This window comes from Centropristis striata, chromosome 7 (assembly GCF_030273125.1).
Source record: "Centropristis striata isolate RG_2023a ecotype Rhode Island chromosome 7, C.striata_1.0, whole genome shotgun sequence".
In the NCBI taxonomy this organism is placed as follows: Eukaryota; Metazoa; Chordata; class Actinopteri; order Perciformes; family Serranidae; genus Centropristis; species Centropristis striata.
The window spans coordinates 33,683,582-33,706,597 of record NC_081523.1 but is presented as its reverse complement, the minus strand read 5'-3'; the positions used below and the strand labels follow the sequence as shown (position 1 = coordinate 33,706,597).

The 23,016-nt window shown below is 39.5% G+C and overlaps 2 protein-coding genes across 2 annotated transcripts; both read right to left on the bottom strand.

Annotated features, from left to right (window-relative positions):
• Nucleotides 1-3,586: 3,586 nt before the first annotated feature.
• LOC131975380 (uncharacterized) lies at nt 3,587-17,605 on the bottom strand. The gene is made up of 12 exons (XM_059338042.1): nt 17,146-17,605; nt 16,522-16,614; nt 15,897-15,989; nt 15,273-15,365; nt 12,504-12,641; nt 12,274-12,372; nt 11,746-11,895; nt 11,500-11,625; nt 8,313-8,354; nt 7,814-7,921; nt 7,284-7,388; nt 3,587-3,788 (listed from the first exon to the last, which is right to left on the bottom strand). The coding sequence occupies exons 1-12, from the start codon at nt 17,266-17,268 to the stop codon at nt 3,735-3,737; spliced, it is 1,224 nt and encodes a 407-aa protein (XP_059194025.1). The 5' UTR covers nt 17,269-17,605; the 3' UTR covers nt 3,587-3,734.
• Nucleotides 17,606-17,642: 37 nt separating this feature from the next.
• LOC131975382 (N-lysine methyltransferase KMT5A-A-like) lies at nt 17,643-22,764 on the bottom strand. Its single transcript, XM_059338044.1, has 5 exons — nt 22,520-22,764; nt 19,508-19,623; nt 18,570-18,726; nt 18,160-18,352; nt 17,643-17,867 (listed from the first exon to the last, which is right to left on the bottom strand). Exons 2-5 carry the CDS (start codon nt 19,617-19,619, stop codon nt 17,709-17,711), a joined length of 621 nt encoding a protein of 206 aa, XP_059194027.1. The 5' UTR covers nt 19,620-19,623; nt 22,520-22,764; the 3' UTR covers nt 17,643-17,708.
• Between the last annotated feature and the right edge of the window lie 252 nt (nt 22,765-23,016).

Below are 23,016 nucleotides of genomic sequence, written 5' to 3'. Positions count from 1 at the left end.
GAGAATACTTTTTTATATTTACCAGGCAGGAGCTGACGTGTTGCTGTACCTGGCTCCGAGCCTGGAGGGAAACAAACTCTGACTTCAGGACAAATTGGGTTGTTTTTACAGGCAAAAACACAAATCTGCTCCGTCTGAGATCCACCAGCAGCTGCAGAGGAAAAGACGAGTCGAGGTGCGTTTCTTACTCTATATTTTTTTATTTCGAAGGAGTTTTTTTTCAGGCAAATTTTAACTGTCTGTTGGCAAGATCAGTCACTGAGTTTATTAAATTAATGTTTGGATTTTAATGGTAATTCTGCCATTTGAATATTTGATTTTTTATTAAGAATCTAAAAGCATGCGTTCCCGGTGGCACACCTGGTAGAGCGAATACCACGGAGGCCCAGTCCTCGTGAGCGGGTGACCTGGGTTCGAGTCCAGCTCGGAGCCCTTTCCCATGTGTCTCCCCCTTTCACTCTAACATCTCTACTGTCAATAAAGCTTTAAAATGCCCAAAAAAATCTTTAAAAAGAATCTAAAAGCAAACAAATATATTTGAAATCAGGGTTTGTGTGTGAACCTATGTGCTTCTGCATGTGTGTGTTACTGTGGTTGTGTGTGTGTTACTGTGGTTGTGTGTGTGTGTATACGTGTGTGTATATAAATGTGTGTGTGTGTGTGTGTGTGTGTGTGTGTGAGAGAGAGAAACAATGTGCGTGAGAGGAAAAAGGGAAGCAAAAATGAATAAATGTGTCTAATATATCTAAGAAAGAGAATTAGAGATTTTAAGAGGGTGTGTGTGTGTGTGTTTATGTGTTTATGTGTGTTTGTGTGCGTGCGTGTGACAGTGCAGCAGCCTCCAGTTTCTTTGTTTCTGTCGGAGGAAAAGGTCAAAGCAGCAGAGAGAATTAATTGAAGAGTGAGAGAGCACAGCTGGCTCTGTCAGAGCAAACAGGCCTGTGTGTGTGTGTGTGTGTTTGTGTTTGTGTTTGTGAGTGAAGGTTTTTATGAGCTGCAGTTTTGCACCTTATTCAGTAGAAAAATAAAAAGTTTCTCAGTCTTTTGTTCCTCGTGCAACCCAGATTGTGAAAAAGTTGAGACACTGAAAATTAAAAACGAATGCATCAAATTCAAGATTTTGAGTTTATATTCACAACAAATGATCAGTTTGAACATAAAATATATTGTTTTTGTACAAATCTTAATTGAATATATGTCACAAAATGTTTTGTGCAAATAATCACACGTAAGATGATGTCCCATAATTTTTTACAATTAGGGCTGTAATTATAAATATAACATTATAAATCCATTACTACATATATATCCTGACATGGAATTTATATCTAAACACTTTTCCAAGGACCCACAAGTGTCACGAATATTGAGACAGACACAAAATGGCCAAAAAAGACACAAAAAGATATAAATTTACCAAAAAATGACATGAAATTACCAAAAAAATTACATAAAATTACCAAAGAAGACACAAGATTACCAAAAAAGACATAAAAACACCAAACTTTAGACAATGTCCCATAGTTTTTACAATTAGGGTTGTAATTGTAATTTTATATCTTTTTTTGGTAATTTTGTGTCATTTTTGGTTATTTTATGTCTTTTTTGGGCAATTTTATATCTTTTTGGTAATTTGGTGTCTTTTTTTTTTTTTTTTTTTTACATCTTTTTAGGTCATTTTGTGGCTTTCTTTGGTAATTTTATATTTGTTTGGTAATTCTATGTCTTTTTGTGTCTTTTTACTATTTTGGTCAATTTCTGCCTTTTTGTCATTTTATTTTTTTTTGGTAATTTTATGTCTTTTTGGTCTATTTTTTTTTTTTTTGTAATTCTGTCTCTTTTTTTGTCATTTATTTATTTATTAACATTTTGTATACAATACTTTAAGCTGTTTATAAAGTATGTTTATAGTGCAGTTTTACTACTTTTATTGAAGTAAAATATCCCAGTACTTCCAACAACTAGTGTATGTGTGCACTCTTGTTTTTACAGTATTTTCCGTGTGTTTTTGTGTATGTGCTCTAGACTGAATGCGGTGTCGTCGTGAGAATTTTTTTTTTATCAATCCCTGTTCAATGACCATGATCATTTTGGGAGAAATTCTGAGATTATAATGGATGTGTATTGCACGGAATGTTCGTGTCACAGTGTGTGACATCATCGCCAGATGAAGAAGATTTCTGAAAAAAGTAAGATGGAACAGCTTTTTTAGATCGCTCTAACAAAGCTATTTTTTCATTCTTCTGGAAAAAAAAAACATATGTAGACGTTCATGAAGAACTCAGGACGCTCAAAGTGAAGTCGGATCAATGATAGGTATTATGGTTTTGCCAAAACTGCTTTCTGTTCGAGGCCAGAAAGTCTGTCCACCTCTGGCTGTTGTCACTCTTCCGGGACATTGGCAGGTGGCAGTTAATTCTGTTGATTGCTTTGATCTGATTGCCTTTGATCTTTGATGTGATTACAGTTACAGATACACACACACATGCGCGTAAGCGCGTACACTCCTCACACATGCATACACATTCTTCAAACACACACACACACACACACACACACACACACACACAGGTAACTTTATGTGATTTTAATTACACACACACACATGTAACTTTATGTGATTTTAATTACACACACACACACACACACACACACACACACACATACTTGTATTTGTCCCTTTCTGGGGCCATGTGTTTTGAACCCAATTCTGGGGCCCACCCTTTCCAATGGTCCCAGACCTCTGTAAAAAATCAGGCAAGCTTAAAAAAAATTTAAAAAATTTTCAGTCACTTTAGATTAGCCATATTCTAAAGTTTTTTCTCTACGCTAGTTTTTTTGGTCACTTATGGGACATGTTTCTAGCATTTGCTACTTGTGGGATCCACCTGCACACACACACAGATATGTCAAGTCTTTCTACCTTAGCAGGGACCAAAAACTAGATGGAGTTATTAGTTGTTTCTATAGTTTTTTTATTAACAAAAAAACTGCAAGGCTGCATCAGAGGTTTACATCCTGCATCTCCTCTCCTCACATTAGGTAGACAGAGCAGTGATAATCAAAAAACAATCACCTGCTTAAAATGAATCAACTGCTGATTATTACAGTGAGCTTTGATATCAGGAAAGCAGTCCAACAGCTCCTTGTGTTGATAAGAACACAACATAATAGCATAATAACATAAAAACATGACAACACTGTCAACTATTGTAAATGGCCTTAATGGAGGTAAAAGAGAGCACAAACATGTTTTAAATTTTCTTCCGTCTCAGATGAATGAAATAGATTCTGGAATCAACATTTTAACGTAAAGTGGTTGAATTTATTTATACTGCAGCATATTCACTAAATAATATCAGAAATCATTGCAGTCAGACTGAGTGGAAAATTAAATTGAGGCACCTGAGCTCAGTCTGTGTTATATTGCAAGAATCTACTTCCTATGTGTGAGACTTCAGTGAATATAAAATCATTTGCATGTTTTGTTTTGCCTCCAGTAGGGCTATCTCAAATATTATAGCACCTCCTCCTACAAGCCTGTCTATTACCTTGTAAAGTGAAACATTTTCACTCAAATTTTCTTCGCAGAGAAGAAATTCGATTTTTAACAAAGTATTTCACTGCCCTCCAGTCTCGATTCTTCAGGGCTTCAGGTTCTGCAGTGATGCAGCGCTGACAGTCCTCCTTCCCTGGGACTTGGTTCATCAGAATTGATTTCTTTAAATGACGTTCTACTGCAGCACATTCTTCTGTTGTCCAGGTTCTTTTAACAACAGTTTGTTTACCTAAATGGGCAAAAAAAGGACAAGTTACAGAGTTATAAGAACTTTAACTTGTAACTACAATGAACATGAATGTCTCATTTGAAACATCAAGTGATTTATTGCACGTATTGGCTAAGAAGATTTGTGTGGTTTCTGCCTCTCTCTCTCCAACAGGCAATGTTTCTAGAGTCTCTGTCACACCTCTGTGTCATGATTGGTCAAAATCTAAAAGCCTAGTTGATAATCTATTAGTTTTCTTCCCTCACAAAACTTGAAATAAAAAAAGAAAGAAAAATGTGGTGGTGAAATAGGAACGTGATTGAAGACAGTCGCAATGTGTTCAAATGCCTGTTAGAGCTCTTTGCATTACATGATCAACAATATGTTTCAGACATGCCACAAACCCAAACAAAGTTAGCAACCAAAGTAAAACAGGGCTACAACACACAAGAAGCTTTGGAGTTTCTGTCTACAAATGTATTGATGGACAGGCTGAGGAAAACACGTCAGAAAACAGCATCAGAAACGTGGTGAAGTGAGGAGTAGCTACAGCTGGGCTGATCATTTTCAAGACCAGTAAGTCCCTGTTTGTTGTTATGCAGTTTGAATATTACAAGATGTTTGCTTATTTCTGTAAAACACAGCATAAAGCTTGATTGTTGAGTTTTATTCTCAAAGTTTGTGCCTGTATGTGTGTTTGTGAATATGAGATAGAATGACAAAATGACAGAAGAAATGAAAGCAATAAATGAAATAATGAAGTTACGTGGACATACCCTGTCAATCGATCGATAGATCAGGTCAACAGTAAAAAACAAAATATATAAGAAAATAGCCATGTACACATAAAGATTATAAATTAAAAAAAAAAAAAAATAACAAAGTACTATACTGATATTATAGAAATAAGCTACGCCAGTCGCAGTAGTGTAACACTGTGCAAAATATCAATATAAGTAGACATAAATTATATATACGGAGTGGTGAGAAATGTGGTAGAGTGTTATTGAGACAGATGTGCAAAATAGCTTACAAATGTGCAATTAGCCATGACCAGCAGTGCAATAGGGAAAATGGTTGGACCAGAAGTAGGGATGTGCACGATTAGTCGACTATACGATTAAACTTCCCCTCCCTCACTAGTCGGCACCAGAATTACTAGTCGTGTAAATTATTTATCAATACTTGATTCATGCACAATGTCAGTTATCGGTCGCCTCTAAGATTTCATGCAGCTACCCGCCACTAGTCGGGGCTGTGGCAGCGGCACTGTCAGACAGTGCCGCTGCCGCAGCCTCTATCATTGAGTGTGCTGCTCTAATGTTTTATACATTAATGTGTTTGGTTTGTATTGCATATTTAGCACTGATAGTGCACATTTCAGCTGCATTTAAAGTCCGATTTGGCGATTGTTGACTGTGATTAATGGCTTCAAATGGCTCTTAATACGCACAGTATTTTTTTTCCGACAGTGTTTAACATTTTAAATTAATAAATTCTGCTCAATTTTAACTGCTTTTTGACTGTTTTCTTAGTGTTAGACTAGTCGACTAGTCTAAATTAAATTTTGCGTTTAATCGACAGCGAAATTAGTCGCCAGGAACATCCCTAACCAGAACTATAAGAACTCACTGTGGAGAGTTCGGAGTGCTGTCTGTCAGACAGAGGTGAGGTATTGTATAGTGTTATTGCTTGGGGGAGGAAATATTTCCTGTACCAGTCCTTATGACAGCGAAGCTCTCTCAGTCTGTTGGGATTATTTCACGGATATGTAGTGGTTTACATTTTTACACATCGTGATTGCTTCGTGGATCTTTAAGTTAGACGACAGGCGGTCATGCTTGAGAGGGACAGAGCGCAAGTGTTAACTGCGCCACGGGGGAAAGGACACACAGTTAATAATGGTGACGCATGGCGAATTTACAAGGAAAAAAAAACACTTGAAATTATTCTTCAAAGTGACAATGATGAAGATGAGGAGCAGTGAGGGGCAGAAAGCGACGATCAGACAGATGAGAGAGGATTTGAGGAGGACAGATTTGATCCATCTGAAGAGTAAGTGGCCTGTATTTATTTACTGTATACATAATATGAAGGACAGTGTCACCGGAGAGATGAACGCTAGATTCGGTGAAAGAAACAGCCAGCTGGTTCAGGCAATGTGTGCCCTTGACCCTGGAAATCCTAACTTTCTGGATGAACAGGGGGTGAGACCACTGCTGGAGCTCACCAACACCACTTTGGTGGAGTCAGAGTTCACTGTTGCCCAACAATTTTTGCAGACTGAAATGACCCAATCCACTGAAGCTAGATGGACCCCTGCTATCATCCTGCAGCACTACTCTGGGCCTCTCACTGCCATGCCCAGTGTGCTTGCTGCATTGAGGCATGGAGTGACTTTCGGCGCATCCGCAGCGACATGCGAGAACACGTTTTCAACGCTGATCAATGTCTTTCGTCAGCACAGAAGAGGCATGCTACAACCGCGAAAAGCACACTTGATCCAGCTGGTGTTTGAAAGAGATCTGACAAGACGATTTTGGGAGGAAGACGGGAAGGGTCGCTTGCTCAGAAAGTTCTGTACAAAAACAAGGAGGCTGCAACTGTACTGAGGAAAGGTAGGAGATACAGTTTATCTGGTTTATTTTTCTATGTTCTATGAGCTCTGGAAAAGACATCGCCTCCGAGACATAGAATGTGTAATATAGAAGAGAAACACACATTTCAGGGCCGCTGTCTTGTATCATCACAGACATTTCCTATGATTTCATTTCCTTACGGAAAAGGAAATCACAGGAAATGTCTATAGAGGAGAGATGGACAATATCTGACAGAAAAAGGCCTATAGCTGTTAGAATGTGCCCCCACACACCACCACCACCTCTGATGTAAAGGGTAATATAAAGGGCTGAAAATCACATCGCCTTTTTTCATGTGTCGGGCATTTGGAGTGCTATATCAGGAATTTGAAGGCGTGCACACCCCCCCAAAAAGTTTGCAAACCGCCATTCTGTCACACACATCAATCGCCACTGTGTGGCACTGCCCATGGTTCTGAAATGGAGCGGAGCGGTGGAGGAGAGATTGACAGAACACAATGGTTCAGCCTTGCTTACTTTTTGTGCGTGTATTGTAAATAGTACTTTCAGCACTAACTATTTGTCTTTATTGTATTAATTTACAGAAAGAATCGACAAGCAGGGCCAGGGAGGTGAAGCTGCTCGACGAGAGAGGGAAAGAGAGCATGCTTTGTCATGAGCGGCAGACCATGTTCTGTTTTGGTTTTTTGATTTTTGTTGTTCAGACATAGGCCTAGTTATCCCACAACCCACCACAATTCTCTGAGCTTTAAATATGAATATTTAGGTCTATCTCCCCTCCTTAGCCCTAAAACCTTGATCATGTCATTAGAAAGCCATGAAGCCTGTGACGCCATGATGCAGAGACCAAAGCTGTAAGCTTGTCTTGCATATTATATGTCACACAGCCAAATAACATGCCGTGTTCTTAACGTACCTCTCTTTTTTGAAAACCTCCTCTGGTTTTCTGTAGAGGTCCTCTCTTGTAGGGATGCGGTGCTGTCCTCGTCTTCTGATTCCTGAGCTTCTGGTATACTGGCATCTGGTCAGAGAAAAAAGTTTAAACAGAAAAACGAGACAGCTATAGACTAAAATATGAATATGAAGTAGCTCTTGGTAAGCTGGCTGCATTTTTGTTTGTCATGCATACCTAATTTTGTCATTGCAACAACTATAAAATTGTAATAAAGATTGTATATAATTTGTACATGGTCCCTGCGTTTTTAACAGAAAAATGGGCAGAATTTGTCCATGAACCTGCCTGATTCTTCAACAACCCAGTGTGATTTGGAGCAACAAGTGCTAAACTGAAACCCTTGAACAAGATTGTGAGGACTATAAACAAGATAATCAAGGCAGAGACAGACAAGCCTCTGCAGCCTTCACAAGAGACTTACAGGAAGACCTCAAAAATTGCAGTAGGAAACACATGATAATACAACACATGAATACATTTAAGAGGCTGACCTCTCTTTTTAGCAAACTTCCTCCTCTGGTTTTTGGCAAGGGGGCTTTCTTGTGATGGTGTGGTGATGGTCTCATCTTCTGAACCCTGATCTTCTGCCATACTTGCATCTGAAAAAAGAAAATAGTTTAAATAAATAAACAAGATAGTACTAGCATTCCAGAAACTGACTGCATTTGATCCTTTTCTTTCTGATAATTTAGTATATAATGTGAATCTAAGGTGACAGAGAAAGTTGTGCATACTGTTCTAATTTGACAGATTAAATCATAGCAGATACAATTTTTTTTTGAGTCTATAAAGTCACAGAATATTTGAAAGCTTTAAATGTTGTGTGATAAGATATCGTCACTTTTCCCTATTTCCAAATATGCAATGGCAATAATTTACGTAGGGGAACCTTTTGCTGCTGTCATTGTACAGCCAAAGAAGATTTAGACCCAAATATTCAAATCCAATGACTGATAATTCAGAACCAGTGTCAAAATGCTTCAAACATACCTTCGATATCCTCTTGTGAACAATCTTCAATTTCAACAGCCTCTGAAATGTGATTTGACAAAATACTGTATGAATGAGCTGGACAGCTGAAAGTGTAGTGATCTACCTCTGACAATCAAGAGTACAACAAGGGGAACATAAATAGCTAGACTGATTAAATAGTTGAATTGAATTGTACTGTTAGTCAAACTCCATTAAAATATATGTAAATAAATAAAAATATATATGACTAAGTACCATTTGGATCAATGTGAATTTCATCCAGGCTCTTTCCTTTGTACTTTCCTAGCTTTCCCTGCTCCAATGCCAGGAGGACTTTGCTTATTTTGGCAAGCTGGAGGGTCCCCTCTGGAAGGCGGTAGTGTTTTCTGTGTACATCTATGTTATGGCCAAGGAAGTCTGCCAACTGGTCAAGTTCTGTGTTCTTCAGATTTAGAACAGTGGAGAGCGTTGCAATGTGTTTCCTGAGTTTTGTTGAGGTCAGAGCTCTGGGATTTTTGATGCCACTGCATTCATGCACTAACTGTCTTATGCAGTCAGAACCCCTGAGGTGATGGACAGAATGAGGCAATGCAAACAAGAAACCATTTTCAGTCAGTACCCCACATTCTTCTCGCCTCTCGACCAGAGTATCAAGACATTCCTTCATGAGTGGAGTGAGGAGAACAGGAACTTTCCTTCCTCTCTTTCCAACGACGGTTATCCGGACAAAATGTTTGCAAAGCTTCTGCTCAAGTTCTGTCAGGGCCAAGTTAACGTCTTCATGCGTTTCTGATAGGTCTCTTGACAAGTACACAGACAAAGACATTTTGGATACCTCTCCTTCTCTACGGCGGTTGAAGAGGATAACTTGTGCCAGGGTCACTTTAGCCAGGTCTTTCCAGTTTGAGGGGGAAGCATCTTCTTTCAGGGCATCTAAGTGTTGCTGTTGTTTTTCAGACATCTGGGAATTAAGACTTTGGACATCCTGCGTGAATGGTAGGAGTTGTGGGGAATTCCACTTGGACTGGTTGAGCTGAATCAGTGCTTGGCTTGCAATGTCAAATTTCCAGCTTTCTTGGTATAGCTGTGCAAATTCCTCAGCATCTTGGACTGTTCCTTTATCTCTTGCCTTCAATCCTTCAGATTTCTTAAACATAGCCAAAGCATGCAAGCTGTGTCCAACTTTGCGAGCCAGTGATGGACATTTATATTTGCCCGTTTCATCACTGAATCCAGCTAAGCATCTTGCAGCAGTGACAACATGAGAATACTTTTCAGGTTTTATAAGTTCTTCTATAGTGTTCACTGGTGCAACTTTTTTTGCTGCCAGCATCAGCCTGCCAAGTTCCCTCAGCTTTTGTCGAATGTACTGGTGTTGGCTGATTACCCTTTCGTTCTTCTTAAACAGTCTGTAGCCGTACTCCAGAAGGTAGCGGTCTTTCTTTACAGCTATGGCAATCTTGTCTTGATTCATATTATTCAAGAACTTCCAGTATGCATCACTAAATCCAGGAGGAGCTGGTTCGGCAAAGGCACACAATGTCTGTGCCCTTGTTTTACCTTGTCCCTTGTCCATTGTCTTGTCCTGAGGGTTGAGCTTGCAAAACTGAAAATGGCGCCACATGACTCTTTTTTTAAACAGTCCGTAGCAGTACACACAATGTAGAAATTTTTGTCCCTCAGTCTTTTCCTTTGGCTGCCTGAATGGGATCAGCTTTCCTTTCTGGCTCTCCAAAACGTCTCTGTTATGTTCAAAATTTCCTTTGTTTCTGATTAAATCTAAGTGCAGTCGTCTTTCTTTTGAGTTTTTTTGAAAACTGAATGCTTTTGAAACATCTATTTCATCACTGTGCATACGTAACAAATGTTTTGACATTTTTTGAACTATCTTTTTACAATAAAAGCAGTGATGCTTCTTGTTATACAGTCTTGAACCATCCTCCTTCTTCATAGCTGGATTGACAAAGACATCATGCTCATCAATACAAGTTTGCCCCAACGTCTCTTCATTCATACAAGTGCTTTCAGCAGAACCATCGTTTATTTCAAAGCTGCTTTGACTGGAAGACTCAAATTGACTCAGACTGGAGGACTTGGACTGACTCAGACTGGAGGACTTGGAGGACTTGGACTGACTCAGACTGGAGGACTTGGAGGACTTGGACTGACTCAGACTGGAGGACTTAGACTGACTGGAGGACTTGGACTGACTCAGACTGGAGGACTTGGAGGACTTGGACTGACTCAGACTGGAGGACTTGGAGGACTTGGACTGACTCAGACTGGAGGACTTAGACTGACTGGAGGACTTGGACTGACTCAGACTGGAGGACTTGGACTGACTCAGACTGGAGGACTTGGAGGACTTGGACTGACTGGAGGACTTGGAGGACTTGGACTGACTGGAGGACTTGGAGGACTTGGACTGACTCAGACTGGAGGACTTGGACTGACTCAGACTGGAGGACTTGGACTGACTCAGACTGGAGGACTTGGAGGACTTGGACTGACTCAGACTGGAGGACTTGGACTGACTTAGACAGGAGGACTTGGACTGACTCCGACAGGAGGACTTGGAGGACTTGGACTGACTCAGACAGGAGGACTTGGACCGACTCAGACTGGAGGACTTGGAGGACTTGGACTGACTCAGACTGGAGGACTTGGACTGACTCAGACAGGAGGACTTGGACTGACTCAGACAGGAGGACTTGGAGGACTTGGGCCTATCCTTAGTATTTACCATGGGTATTTCCAAGCTGCACTCACTGTCTGTGCTCTCTTCCATGAGACCTGGATTATACTCCTCTCCACTATCTTGATCTACACTTGAGGCATCTGATCCTGCAATAATTCCTTGCATCTTGAGAAGATAAAGAAAACCTAAATTAATAACTCAAGTTCCTCTTCCCTTATACTAAATATGATTAAAATGCATAGCAGTCTAGGCAGTTTAATACATGTTAAAATTACGTGCATTTAGAGTGGTATGAGAAAAATTTGGGGTGCTTTCAGTCTAGTAAAATCACATGTTAAGAGAAATACTGTTAAGTTACATCAGACTAAGGAAGCCAAATTTACAAGATCAACAGACAGGCTCATTGATGATAGTGATGACTGAATCATCTATATGCATGTCTAGAATTTAAGTGGGGGGGGACAACCCTCAAAGTGATTACTCAGAAAAAGTAGTTACAAGACTTACAGGACGGAAGCAGCTTCTCCTTCGCCTTTGTGAAGACATCTCAGACTTAGACCAAGTAGATGGATCCTCTGCACTGTCATCACTTGAATGATAGAGGGCATCAGAATAATCTGGTACGTTTTTCATCTGTAAAAAGAGTGTGTGGTCATCCTTTTTCAGAAACCATCAAAATGAATAACAGTTGACAGATTTAGAGGGGAAAGGTCTGTCACTTAGTTAGTGGCATTTAAAGTGCCAGAGTCATACCTGAATGATTTTTGTCCACAGCTTTGGAAGAACTTCAATGTCTGATTGCTCAGTGGAATCATCCTTTGTGGAATCCTCAAAATCGGTTTCTTCCACAATACTCTCATCTGAATCACTGACAGGTTGACAGAAATCTTCTAATGTATGCATCTACAAAGAGAGTTGTGTCAGGTGAAGGTTATCTCGTTTTGTTTATACTCTAGTTATGTCACAAAAATGGACTAAATATATCCCAATTTGTTTGTCAAATGTTGAGGTTTTGCAGAAATATACAGAAATGTTTTAGAAAATATGAATGAAAGCAAGAAAGATATTTACAACTAAAATGGCAGCACCAACAAAAAAACAACAACACCAAACTCACCAACAAGAGCAAAAGACATGTAATCATGACTATCTGACAAGTTATATGTATGTCTGACAGAGTAGTTTGTTATTGCTCTGTATCATCTCTTAAAGGTTAACATCTTCTAAACTGAATACCTCTTTTACTGACAGGCTTTCAGGATGCTAACAGTCTCCACTCACTCTTTGTAAAGCCATCTCAGACTTGGACTGAGCTGAAGGGCCCTCTGTACTGTCATCACTGTCGTAGAGGGCATCAGAAAAATCTGGAACTTTTTTCATCTGCAGAGTGTTATGTTATGGCGTGGTTATACATTTTAGTTTACATTTATCAAAATCAATTACAGAGAACAGATTACAGGGGTAAATGACTGATCAATAAATTATTGATATTTAAAGTGTCAGGGGCATACCCAAATGCTTTTCGTCCTTCTCAACTTTGGAACACCTTCATCACAGCGTGGAGCCAATGGCTGATCATTTAAACAATCCTCATCGGTTCCATCAGTGTCAGAATAATCCACCAGGCATGATCCTCTGATAGCAAATTCCTAAACATCATTAAAGACAAAATAATCAGAGAGGTTGAGCATACCATCTCATATAGACACTGTGGTGCAGTTACCACAAGCAGACTGTACATTTTTCACTATCAGTGCTAGGCTGTTAGCATCAGTGTTTGTGATAAGCAGTTATTTGTTATGAGGCTCAGGTAATTAGAAAAGAGAAAAACTTTTTTTCACTCATGTTTAGTTGTTGGGTGAAGCTATTTATTGTCAAACAACTGTGTTTTAAATCGTTTTAAATCATAATGACAACAGAAACTACCCAAATGACCCTGATCAAATATTTACATACTATGGAGATTTTGGCCTGATAATGAGCACATAAGTTGACACAAACGGGTTTGAATGGCTACTAAAGGTAACCATCCTCACCTGTGATCTGTTTGCTTGTAATCAGTGTGTGTGTACAAAAAGTCAGTGAGTTTCTGGACTCCTTACTAGGCCTGGGACGATAACAAATTTTGCTGGACGATATATTGTCCCACAAATTATTGCCGATAAACGATATTATTGTCAACATGATAATATATCATAATAATGCACACCCTTTCAAATACAATACACTTTTATTTCTCAGTGTTTTTCACCATTGTAATTGTAATTTTAAGAACGTTTAAATATCCTAAATAAATAAAACAAAAATTTTTTTTTTTTTTTAAAGGGCAGCATTTATTTTGCGATGTAGCAAACTCCACTTTCTGTGAGCGCACAGCGTTTATATTTACTTTGTCGACCAGTGTTGACTGTCGGGACGAAGGCTCTGCATCTCCAGGTGCAGTTTTTTTCCCCAGCTGGGAAAACTGGGTCGGGTGGTTCTGCTTTAGATGGGCATGCAAGTTTGTTGTGGTGGCTTTTTTTGTTGCCACCACTTTTGAACAAATTCGGCATTCTGCTTTTATTTATTTTACTACTTTTAACTGCGTCTTTTATTTTATTTTACTATGTTTATCTGTTTGATTGTATTGTTTTATTTATGGCATCATTTTAGATTTTTACACTTATTATTTATTGCTGATTGGTATATGGAATTGTTTGTTTTATTGTTGATTTTATGTACAGCACTTTGGAGACGTTTGTGTTGTTTAAATGTGCTCTACAAATAAAGGGGATTGGATTTATACAGGCTCGTCCGTGTGTTGATGGGCTCACCTTTTTCATTCGGTTTGAAACCGACATATTCCCACACCGGGGCTGTGGCATTGGGCTTTGCAATCATCTTTTTTCCTCGCGTTGCTCCGCACGAGGCTCACCTGCTGCACTCTGTGTGTAGCCAATGCTAGCGGCCCAGCCTTCCCCACAGAGACAAAGAGACTGGATGACTGACAGGAGGGTTCACTCCGCTCATTCTGCTATGGAACAAAAGCGCCCAGGTGCTGAGATCCAGCACAGAGTGAACCCTCTTGTCATCCAGCCTGCTTGGAGGCAACAGACGAGGAAAACAAACACGCATGCGCATGGCGATATATCGAGGGCGGCAAAATTATTGAGTTCATTTAATTTATCGTGCGATTAATTGATTTATTGATTATCGGCCCAGGCCTACTCCTTACAGACCCTTGCATTTTTCATCCAGTGCTGCACTGATGTTTCTGGATTCTGAGTCATGGGGAAAGCAAAATAACTGTCAAAGGATCTGTGGGAAAAGTTAAATGAACTGTATAAAAAAGGAAAGGGATATAAAAAAGATATCCAAGGAGTTGAGAATGCCAATCAGCAGTGTTCAAATTCTAATTAAGAAGTGGAAAATGCCAGGGTATGTAAACTTATGAGCACAACTGTACATATGAACATTGGGGGCAGGACTATGGGGCAGTATGGCCCCATCTGATTGGCCAAATACAATGTCATGCAGAGGGTGAATTCATCACACAGATATTACAAAAATATTACGGTTTAAGCAGTTGTTTGCGATATGGATATTGCATATGTTGATATTGCAATGACGATAAATTTGCAATATATTGTGCAGCACTACTGATAAGATTAAAACTTTTGGGCAAGTACAACTATTTTTATGAGGAGTCTCATAAACTTCCAACATCAGAAAAGAGGCTGAACAGTTCTTTTTCTAAAAAGTTTTCTTGTGTGTAAAATAAGTACAGGAAAACCCAAAGGATACTTGATACTTTGGAAGTGAAAGGTGTCATCCATTGAGGAGAAAAAAAAAACAGAAAGGGGGATCCACACAACGGGCCCCACGAGGGTCACTCTTAGAAGTCTCCCTATCTTAACATCCCAACAGAGGCCTAAAAAGGGATCTCACTTCAAAATATTTTCTTCATCATGCAGCAGCTCAGAAAGTGCATTATTGTTATTGTAAATACTTAAGTTTGGATGCAGAGAAGTGTTGTCCTGTAGGTTAACAATCACTTATAGAAGGGTCCATACGGAGGGCCCCAGTAAGGACATGAACTGAAACTTGGTGTGTGTGTGTGTGGAAGAGAAAAGTTGGAAAACCCTTTTGAAGGAAGGGTATCTAACAGGGCCCCATTAAGACATGACCTGCACCTCGTGTGTGTGAAACCAGTAAGCTAAATGGAGATCAAATAGAAACTAATGTGTCAAGTTATCAGTGCACTTTATGAAGAACTCAATCACATTCATTCTTTCCATTACCTTTGGGGCATCATCTTCACCAGCATCATCATCATCTTCACCATAAACCTTGGAGGACAGATCAACAGCCATCTCTTCTTCTGCTGCTGGAGCCTGCTTGGATGTCACGTAGTGTTTAGACATAAAAGAAGAAGACAGTCAGCTCTGACAGGAAGCATGAGTTGGGAAATACTTATAGATCATAAAGGTATTATAATCCAGGGCCCCACGAGGGTCACTCTTAGAAGTCTCCCTATCTTAACATCCCAACAGAGGCCTAAAAAGGGATCTCACTTCAAAATATTTTCTTCATCATGCAGCAGCTCAGAAAGTGCATTATTGTTATTGTAAATACTTAAGTTTGGATGCAGAGAAGTGTTGTCCTGTAGGTTAACAATCACTTATAGAAGGGTCCATACGGAGGGCCCCAGTAAGGACATGAACTGAAACTTGGTGTGTGTGTGTGGAAGAGAAAAGTTGGAAAACCCTTTTGAAGGAAGAGTATCTAACAGGGCCCCATTAAGACATGACCTGCACCTTGTGTGTGTGAAACCAGTTAGCTAAATGGAGATCAAATAGAAACTAATGTGTCAAGTTATCAGTGCACTTTATGAAGAACTCAATCACATTCATTCTTTCCATTACCTTTGGGGCATCATCTTCACCAGCATCATCATCATCTTCACCATAAACCTTGGAGGACAGATCAACAGCCATCTCTTCTTCTGCTGCTGGAGCCTGCTTGGATGTCACGTAGTGTTTAGACATAAAAGAAGAAGACAGTCAGCTCTGACAGGAAGCATGAGTTGGGGAAATACTTATAGATCATAAAGGTATTATAATCCAGGGCCCCACGAGGGTCACTCTTAGAAGTCTCCCTATCTTAACATCCCAACAGAGGCCTAAAAAGGGATCTCACTTCAAAATATTTTCTTCATCATGCAGCAGCTCAGAAAGTGCATTATTGTTATTGTAAATACTTAAGTTTGGATGCAGAGAAGTGTTGTCCTGTAGGTTAACAATCACTTATAGAAGGGTCCATACGGAGGGCCCCAGTAAGGACATGAACTGAAACTTGGTGTGTGTGTGTGGAAGAGAAAAGTTGGAAAACCCTTTTGAAGGAAGAGTATCTAACAGGGCCCCATTAAGACATGACCTGCACCTCGTGTGTGTGAAACCAGTTAGCTAAATGGAGATCAAATAGAAACTAATGTGTCAAGTTATCAGTGCACTTTATGAAGAACTCAATCACATTCATTCTTTCCATTACCTTTGGGGCATCATCTTCACCAGCATCATCATCATCTTCACCATAAACCTTGGAGGACAGATCAACAGCCATCTCTTCTTCTGCTGCTGGAGCCTGCTTGGATGTCACGTAGTGTTTAGACATAAAAGAAGAAGACAGTCAGCTCTGACAGGAAGCATGAGTTGGGAAATACTTATAGATCATAAAGGTATTATAATCCAGGGCCCCACGAGGGTCACTCTTAGAAGTCTCCCTATCTTAACATCCCAACAGAGGCCTAAAAAGAGATCTCACTTCAAAATATTTTCTTCATCATGCAGCAGCTCAGAAAGTGCATTATTGTTATTGTAAATACTTAAGTTTGGATGCAGAGAAGTGTTGTCCTGTAGGTTAACAATCACTTATAGAAGGGTCCATACGGAGGGCCCCAGTAAGGACATGAACTGAAACTTGGTGTGTGTGTGTGGAAGAGAAAAGTTGGAAAACCCTTTTGAGGGAAGAGTATCTAACAGGGCCCCATTAAGACATGACCTGCACCTTGTGTGTGTGAAACCAGTTAGCTAAATGGAGATCAAATAGAAACTAATGTGTCAAGTTATCAGTGCACTTTATGAAGAACTCAATCACATTCATTCTTTCCATTACCTTTGGGGCATCATCTTCACCAGCATCATCATCATCTTCACCATAAACCTTGGAGGACAGATCAACAGCCATCTCTTCTTCTGCTGCTGGAGCCTGCTTGGATGTCACGTAGTGTTTAGACATAAAAGAAGAAGACAGTCAGCTCTGACAGGAAGCATGAGTTGGGAAATACTTATAGATCATAAAGGTATTATAATCCAGGGCCCCACGAGGGTCACTCTTAGAAGTCTCCCTATCTTAACATCCCAACAGAGGCCTAAAAAGGGATCTCACTTCAAAATATTTTCTTCATCATGCAGCAGCTCAGAAAGTGCATTATTGTTATTGTAAATACTTAAGTTTGGATGCAGAGAAGTGTTGTCCTGTAGGTTAACAATCACTTATAGAAGGGTCCATACGGAGGGCCCCAGTAAGGACATGAACTGAAACTTGGTGTGTGTGTGTGTGGAAGAGAAAAGTTAGAAAACCCTTTTGAAGGAAGAGTATCTAACAGGGCCCCATTAAGACATGACCTGAACCTCGTGTGTGTGAAACCAGTTAGCTAAATGGAGATCAAATAGAATCTAATGTGTCAAGTTATCAGTGCACTTTATGAAGAACTCAATCACATTCATTTTTTCCATTACCTTTGGGGCATCATCTTCACCAGCATCATCATCATCATCTTCACCATAAACCTTGGAGGACAGATCAACAGCCATCTCTTCTTCTGCTGCTGGAGCCTGCTTGGATGTCATCCAGTATTTAGACATAAAAGAAGAAGACAGTCAGCTCTGACAGGAAGCATGAGTTGGGAAATACTTACAGATCACATAAGTTTGCTCACTCTACTACTATGTTTAATTACTCTTCATGTCCTCAAAACACCTGACCTAATGATGCCTTTTATATAATAATAATAATAACAATAATAATAATACTAATAATAATAATGACATTTCATTTCAAGTTGTGGGAAATTAAACTAACATCTTTAACAATCATGTAGTGTAACCAATGCATGATCATCATCACCTTTTGACGCCATGGCCATTTTGAATCACCATAGTTGTAATCAAGTTCAGTCCCTACTTCGATGTTCCTCACAGCAAACAGACACAAATGGGGCCTGTTGTTCACTATAACCTTTTTCATGACGCAGTTCGGAGATTTGTGGTCGTCGTTCACTAATCTTCCAAGGGAGCCGTCTTCCTTTGATGCATCAATACTAAAAATAAACAAAAACAATACATCAAATACATATAAACTTTCTAAAATATATCTTCATAGTTTTGTTAGAAGAGCCACTTGAGATTTAAAGTACATTAGGTGTGATATTTCACTCATTTGTTCATCAAATATTTAAGCACGTTTCAGGTCTGTTTCAGGGCAGTCAAGAATCCCCTAATTGCTACTAAAAATACATCTCATAAAGGCCTTCTTACCACCACTGGCGTTTCTGCCAATCAAAGTCATACAGAAATGTACTCTGTGTCTCTGAGTAGTTCCTTGATCTGCATTCTTCTGCTGATATGAATTCACCCCTGTACTCCAACACAAAAGAACCTTGCTCGATTGGTTCGGTAGCAAACACTCCTCTTCCTATAATGACACAGAATGAAATAAACTTACATAAAAGTCACACCAAGTTGCCTTAACTTTTCTCATACAGCATTAAAAAAAGTCTGTACTCTTTAGCTCCCATGAGCTGACCCCAGATCAATATGTCATCTCCCTCCTTTGGGAAGACCTGTGAGCTTGATTTAATTCTCTAAATGCTCTGGAACATACTATCTCAAATAAAGAGATGACTTTATCTAGTTATAGGCCAGACTGAATGCATGAATATCATTGTGTACTTTTGTTCTCTGTATAATTGTCATTCTAAAATTGTCTAAAATGTGACATGACTTTTTAAATATGAAGGTTTTCTGTTTAACAGGGACCATCATGTGACAACTACATGAGCTACAAGCCTGTACTCTGGTTCTCCGTTTGTGTAACTACTTCTATGCATTAACTTAAATGTTACTATTGAATATGCAAAACAGTTTGACATTTTCATTACAGTCTTCTATTGGTCCAGCACTTACCTTAATAATACTTGAATGTGCTGGACACTTTACATACAGCAGAAATAAAATAAATAACTTTACATTTGTATATTTGATTATACCAGTGTGTACCTGAAACTTCTCTTATGGAAATCAGGCTCATTTATACACACCTACTGTATACCTAAACACATTGGATTTAAACAAGACAGACGATTGAAGCCACTTATTTCTATAAGATATCTTCTGAATGAAGAATGTTAATAATGAATAGTATCTAAAAATGTGTGGCTGTAATTTGCAGCTACTGAAAGCACTAGAGGTCATACCTTTGATATTATTGATAAATCTCACTGCAAACCATGGCTTGTCTCCAGCTGACAGAATATATGAGATTGCATCTTCAACAGGCTTTATCCGGGCCTTCCTTTTGGATGTCATTGCTCTGTGAAAATATTTTTATGACATTAAACAGCTGTGCAGCATGAGAAAACAGATTGCTCATTCACTCCCCAAGAGATGAAGTCTGCTAACCGCTAGCTTCTCTAGTTGCTACTTTAGCAATGACCGCACCATAACAAACAGCGCAGTATACGGATCCACTAGCCACCAATCAAACAGCCACTTATAGCCATAAATAATGCCCAGAACAGCACCAAACGTCATCAACAGTACAAACAGGGTTCAGGGTTTCAAATCCATGGGCACCACTATCAGTTTGAGACCCACTTTACTGAAGACAAGCTGAAGGAAATGGAGGCTAAAAGTGACAGAGGAAGAGAGCCGGTTGAGTCTAAATGCTGGAGCTGGGGGAATCAAGTGGGCAGTGTGTTGGTCAGTGCCTGTCGGTGGCCTCTGAAACCAGATGTGTGTACTGCCAGTCGGCCTCAGTGTGTGTTGTCAGTGCCTGGACTCCATGATGACACAAAGTTGCTGCATAGCGTATAACTGGAGCAAAGTGGGTGAGTTGTTTTCGTCTCATTTCAATAGAAATCAGGCTAAGCTAACAGATGTTTGATGCCTCGTATTATGTGCTGGGACCCTGTTTGTACTGTTGATGACGCTTGGTGCTGTTCTGAGCATTATTTAAAGCTATAAGTGGCTTTTTGATTGGTGGCTAGTGGATCCGTATACTGCGCTGTTTGTTATGGTGCGGCCATTGCTAACCCTAGATGGTACCACATTGGCATATGGCAACAAACCCATTTTAAGCCTTCTACATAAAGACGATGCATCCCCAGTTATGATGCAATGCATTAAAAGAGGGGTGGGATTCAAATTAAACTAATAGCATTGTTTAAATTTGGCACTTGAATTTCTGGAGGCCGTTTTGAACCCCTTTTCTGTAGATGTTTTCACAGGGAGGAACCTCGCCATTTGACTCCTCAAAAAACATCAAAAAAAGTGTTTTAATGACATTTTTCAACAGGGAAAAAAATATATACTCCGTGATAAGTTAGTTAAGTTCATTATTCTGTAGTTTATTGCATTGTACTTGATTATTAAATAATATAAAATGTTAAAAATGTGTACGTTGCCATATGGCAACACCGTACCATTATGAATTGCTAGCCTGGTATGTTGATAACATTTCGTATTTAGTTATAGGCCCGTTGTTCAAAAGCATGATGTAAACTTTATGGACTCAGGCTCCACAACCATGTAGAATCATTTAGGTATTTTTTCAGGTCCATCAATTTGACAGATACACATTTGACTGTTAGTTGTAGTAATAGCAATTGCATTAGTGTACGATGATTTTCTATAGTCTACTATAATAATGCACTTTGTGAGTCATTTCCGCATTGCATATGATGATATTTGACACATCTTTCTTAGATTTACAGAATGAATGCAACAATATTTTATGGTTCCTCACAGAAGAAAAGTAAATCTAGCCCTCCCAGTAGATGGTAGTGAAGATGAACAAACAGTAAGGCAAAGACAGCCATCAACAATCAAAACAATTACTCATACGGCACAAAAATTCAGATTAAATGATGAAAAAATTTATTTTTAAATAGTTTTTACTTTCAAATGAGATGCATTCTTAACTGTTCAAGCTACTGGGGATTGTTCAGAGTACAAAATGAATTTTTAAATAGATGTTATTACAATTTTAAACAAAACTCTCTTGTTTTCATTACTTTTCACAATAAAAGATTTTTAAAAAATAATATTTTTTAAAAATTTCTCTTGATTATGTTTATTTTTACTATTTTAAGACGACAAAAACACACAAAACATTTTTACCAACTGGGATCATAATGCGTACCATAGAGGGCTAAAGTTACTACAACTAGAGAAGCTCGCGGTTAGCAGACTTCATCTCTAACTCGGTGTTGCGGTGCATCGGACCATGGGTTAAAGTTACACCGGAATGTCACTGTGACTGATCTAGCCGAGCCTATCGCAGCTCTTTCTCTGACAAGGCCTGGGCCGCGAACCACAGGTAGCGACCCTGGGCCTGGGCCGCGAACCACAGGTAGCGACCCTGGGCCCAAGCCTCGGGTGACAGGTAGCTTCACTGACCGGGCCCGTGCCTACCGCGAGGCATATAACGTAACCGAACAATTAAGTTTGTTTTTACAATGATTATGTGACGTTTTTGACGACAACAACATGACGTTCCGTGTGCTCATGTCCCCCTTAAAGCCTGCGCTGAACGCTGTTAGCCCTTAGCTGTGAGTCACCGGATGATCGCCCTTAGCAACAGTTGCTACCGTACTCCGTATCGCACCTTCCATAAAATAAGTAGCTACGAGACGAGCATTTCCATTGGCAACAACACATTTATGACGTACCTTATCAGACATCTGTTCACCAGCACATTGAAACTCCTCGCTTGTATTCCAACTCTGTCTTCCACCCAGCGTCTCGAGCTCCGCCGCCTCATGAATATTCGCCAGGTTAATTAGCCATGTGTTCCACCGGATTCCGTCAGCGGACGGACGATACTTCCGCTAAAAGCGCTAGCGTCTCCAAAGCTAATGGTTAGCACATGGGTTAGCAGCTAATTAGCCTAAGATAACAGAAACGGTCTTTTATATTGTTATCTGGGGAACAACGCTTTCTACCTATAGCTGTTTTAGCATCTAAAATAAGCAACCTGTTGCTAATTTAAAAAAAAATAAAATTAATTAATAATTTTTTTTTAATTAACTAATTTTAAAAAATTAGCAACAGGTTGCTAATTTTTTTAAATTAATTAATTAGTTAATTTTAGCAGCTAAGCATCAAATGGCACAGTTTGTATTAATACTAATGTTGTAAGTTTGTTTCTTGTAGTCCCACAAACATTTTGTAGTCAAAAAATAAATTAAAACTGAAAATAAACTTACCTTAATCATTTGAGGTTCAGTTGTTACAGCATCGGTCTGTGTTGTCAGTATTAGCCGTGTTTACAGTAGCTCTCAAACAAATCCCGTAAAATCCCGCGAGACTATGACGCTTAATAGTCTTGAACATTATTGGCTAATATCACACACACTTCCGGAAGTGTGTGTGTGGCTGCAATGGCATCCTCCCACCTCCAGGGGGGCAGAGAGCACACACACTTCACACACACATTTCCACTCTTGGTCACTTCCTGGACAAAGTGAGAAAAAAGCATGAGGAGCATCAGGGAAGGCTCCTGATGCACGCTAAAGCACTAAACGTTGTGGGGCCCAGCAAAATGGCCCCATATGGATTTGTGGCCCCATACCGCTGGTGGGCTACAGGTGGTATGGCCTCACAAAGTAATATTTACAAGTACACACACACACACACACACACACACACACACACAGATTTTGAGGTTAAAGGGCATAGTTTGAAATGTCTGAAGAATCTCATC

What these genes read in the sequence shown, in the direction of transcription:
- LOC131975380 (XM_059338042.1), bottom strand. Translation starts at nt 17,268, where the DNA reads ATGTCTAAACACTACGTGACATCCAAGCAGGCTCCAGCAGCAGAAGAA. An exon ending in TTCACAAGAGGATATCGAAG is followed by an intron (nt 7,922 to 8,312) that starts GTATGTTTGAAG and finishes TTCTTTTTTCAG; the next exon opens with ATGCAAGTATGGCAGAAGAT. An exon ending in GAAGTTTGCTAAAAAGAGAG is followed by an intron (nt 7,389 to 7,813) that starts GTCAGCCTCTTA and finishes TTCTCTGACCAG; the next exon opens with ATGCCAGTATACCAGAAGCT.
- LOC131975382 (XM_059338044.1), bottom strand. Translation starts at nt 19,619, where the DNA reads ATGACATCCAAAAGGAAGGCCCGGATAAAGCCTGTTGAAGATGCAATC. An exon ending in ATTTATCAATAATATCAAAG is followed by an intron (nt 18,727 to 19,507) that starts GTATGACCTCTA and finishes GTGTCATTATAG; the next exon opens with GAAGAGGAGTGTTTGCTACC. An exon ending in AATGGCCATGGCGTCAAAAG is followed by an intron (nt 17,868 to 18,159) that starts GTGATGATGATC and finishes ACATCCAAGCAG; the next exon opens with GCTCCAGCAGCAGAAGAAGA.